General features: G+C 53.7%; 1 protein-coding gene across 1 annotated transcript in view; it reads right to left on the bottom strand.

The window, feature by feature from the left end:
- Positions 1 to 1,009, bottom strand: part of LOC127749425 (sodium channel protein 60E-like) — a 16,958-nt gene extending 15,949 nt beyond the window's left edge. The window contains exon 1 of the mRNA XM_052267468.1: positions 842 to 1,009. Coding sequence (XP_052123428.1) covers positions 842 to 1,009 — 168 coding nt within the window. The remainder of the gene's footprint in view (positions 1 to 841) is intronic.
- Between the last annotated feature and the right edge of the window lie 1,693 nt (positions 1,010 to 2,702).

Genomic DNA, 2,702 nt, shown 5'->3' with positions numbered 1-2,702 from the left:
CGAGGCGGGGCGGGGCGGTGTTCCCCCGCTCATGACATGCTGTGTACCCGTCTTGCTCGTCCCGCGGAGTCACGACGCGCGTTTACATGTGCACCGAACGCCACGTAGGGTGCCACGTACAGCGGGTGTACCGCGTAGCGGCGCAACGCTGCGCGCGTCAGACGGCACCAGGGCAGGACGACGGCAACGTCAAAATAGTGAATACAAAAATTAAATAAAAACGAGAAGCATGAGCAGGAGGTGGCGGTGGAGGCCGCGGTGCCGGCGCTGGAGTAATGGGAACGTCCGTCCAGCCCACACTGCCCCGCCCCGCCGCACCCCGCCGGGCCCAGCAAGCGGGGCACTGCGTTGGACAGCCTGCTGCTGCGGGCCAGCAAGCAAAAAAATAAAAAAAAATCAGACGTAAAAAAAAAAATCGTAGGAAATCAACAATATGGAGGGCCGGGCATTAGGCCCGATCGCACGGCCGAGTGGGGCAAGCGGGGCGAGCCCACCGCCACGGGAAATAAAGCAAATCGGCGAACGGGACGACAAAGCCGCGCGGCTGCGAACTCGGTGGTGGGCGCGACGGCCGACCGTGGGAGAGTAGACAGAGACTAATGTGTCTTCCTCCGCTTTCTTATTGTCAAGTAAAACCTGGCATGTTAAAAACTAGTTCAAGTTAAATATGATCATTGCAGTCAAAATTTAACTTGATTCTCTATATTCTTCCTTCCCCGCCCTTTTCTGTTTCTTCGTTCTTTCTTCTCCTGTACTTCTCTCATCATTACTGCACTCTTCGCGCCTTGTTTTTCTCCGCACACTCTCCTTTTTCTCTCTCTCCTCTTCCTTCTCCGCTTACCCAGGCCAAAATTCCCATGCATGGGATCCCATGGAAGCTGCTCCCATGGGGAAATTCATCCCACGAGATTTTTGGCCGCATTTCCCATGGTGTTCTTGGTGTACTCATGGTGAAAGAATGGGTTGAGGGGTCAGTGTGTCCCATGGTGTTGAGTGCTTTACTTCCCATGGAGATATTTACTGTGGCGGACAAAGTGCAGGGCAAGCCTCATCGATGAGTTTGAGGATTGTTCTAGGGGTGTCTGAATCGAGGCGGAGCCAAATCTGCTGTCTATTTTAGCCTAGCTGCAACCGTTGTAAAGATAGCAGATAAACGTAGTCAGATTTTAACAAAATTGAAATGGCCCTAATAAAACACATCGTAGATGATACACTGTAAATTTCAGGTCGATACAGTAAGAAATAAGGATTTTATAGCGTATTTGATTCGTCATGGGAAGTGGTATTTCCCATGGAATGGGTACTCCTATGGGAAGGGGGCAGATAAGTCCCATGGGAAGATAGCATGGGACCAGTTACCCCATGAGAACCCTGTTTTACCAAGGTGCGGGGAGGACTCTCACCATGAGAAATGCTGCAGCTCACATGGGGTAAAACAAACTTTCCATGGGAAACCTTGCAATACCCATGAGACTTTGCCCATGGTGTCCATGTGATCCCAATGGGACGGTCATGGAAATTTTGGCCTGGGTACAAAAGCCATCGGTCTCTCTTTCGCGGTCCGCTTGACGCCCCCGCCCTCTTCATGTGCGGCGCGCTCAAATAGAGCCCGCCCGGCGTCCTGATGCGGCCGAGCCGGGCCGAGGCTGCAGTGCGGCCCGTCTGGCTCGGCTCGGCTCGTGAGTGCGCTCCACGGAACGGGACAAGGGCATTTGTTATTCAAATAAAAGTCCGCGTTGAGTCGAGTCGGCCGTCGCGTAAGGGATGCGTATCCACCAACCCTCGCAGCCCCCCTAGTCTTGTCCTTACCCCGCCAAAGCCAGAGCCAGCCAGCTCTCTCTCTGTCTTTCTCTTTCTCTCGCTGAATGCGCACTCACTCCCACGACAGAGACGACAGTATAAGCTTTGCAGAGACTCCTCTAAACGCCAGATCTGAAGAAAAACGGCTTGAGCGCGGCGGCGCGGCAGCGAACGAAGTGGAGATTGCTGCTGTTGGTTGGGGCTGCTGCTGCCTCTCTGCTGCCTCTGCCTCTGCTGCTGCCTCTGCTGCTGCTCCCGGGGCCACGGCCTCCGGACAACTGAATAACGAGTCGATTAGAGACCCCGTAACATGTGCAGCGCGCCGCTCTACGCTCCAAACAAAATGTAACCAAAACAAAAAAAAAAAAAACTGTTTTAAACACAACGCGAAACAGATTGGCAACCATTTTTCAACAGCGCCAACCGGCTCAGACCCCGTCGCATCACGCTGGTACCACCACACCCAGCCGTTCAACGCACTACAAAACGTTCCCTTCCGTGACATGCTGCGAGCAAACGTGAACGAACACAGTGTACTCCAGCGCGCACAAGAGCGACTCAAAGCGCGACGAGAAGAAGAGATGCAAGCAGGAGCACTTCTTCGATAGCACCATATAGGATCTGAGTGCGATAGTGCAGGAGAGTAAGAGTCCTTCAAGCGAGTAAGATACGAGGGGGGGGGGAGGAGGAGACAGGGTTGCGAGCAGGAAGAGAAACAAACAAATAAAAGGGCAGAGAGAGGCACAGGGAGAGAAAGAGCGAAAGAGCGAAAGAGCGAGAGAGAGAGAGAGAGAGAGAGAGAGAGAAAGAGAGAGAGAGAGAGATGGATGGACGTCACTGCTCTCACCGCCCTTGAACTACCATTTCCTCTAGGCAGGCGCGGCCAGCCGGAATATCGGATG

This window comes from Frankliniella occidentalis, unplaced genomic scaffold, assembly GCF_000697945.3.
Source record: "Frankliniella occidentalis isolate FOCC.00 unplaced genomic scaffold, Focc_3.1 Scaffold53, whole genome shotgun sequence".
Classification (NCBI taxonomy): domain Eukaryota; kingdom Metazoa; phylum Arthropoda; class Insecta; order Thysanoptera; family Thripidae; genus Frankliniella; species Frankliniella occidentalis.
This window is presented reverse-complemented; position numbering and strand designations above follow the sequence as displayed.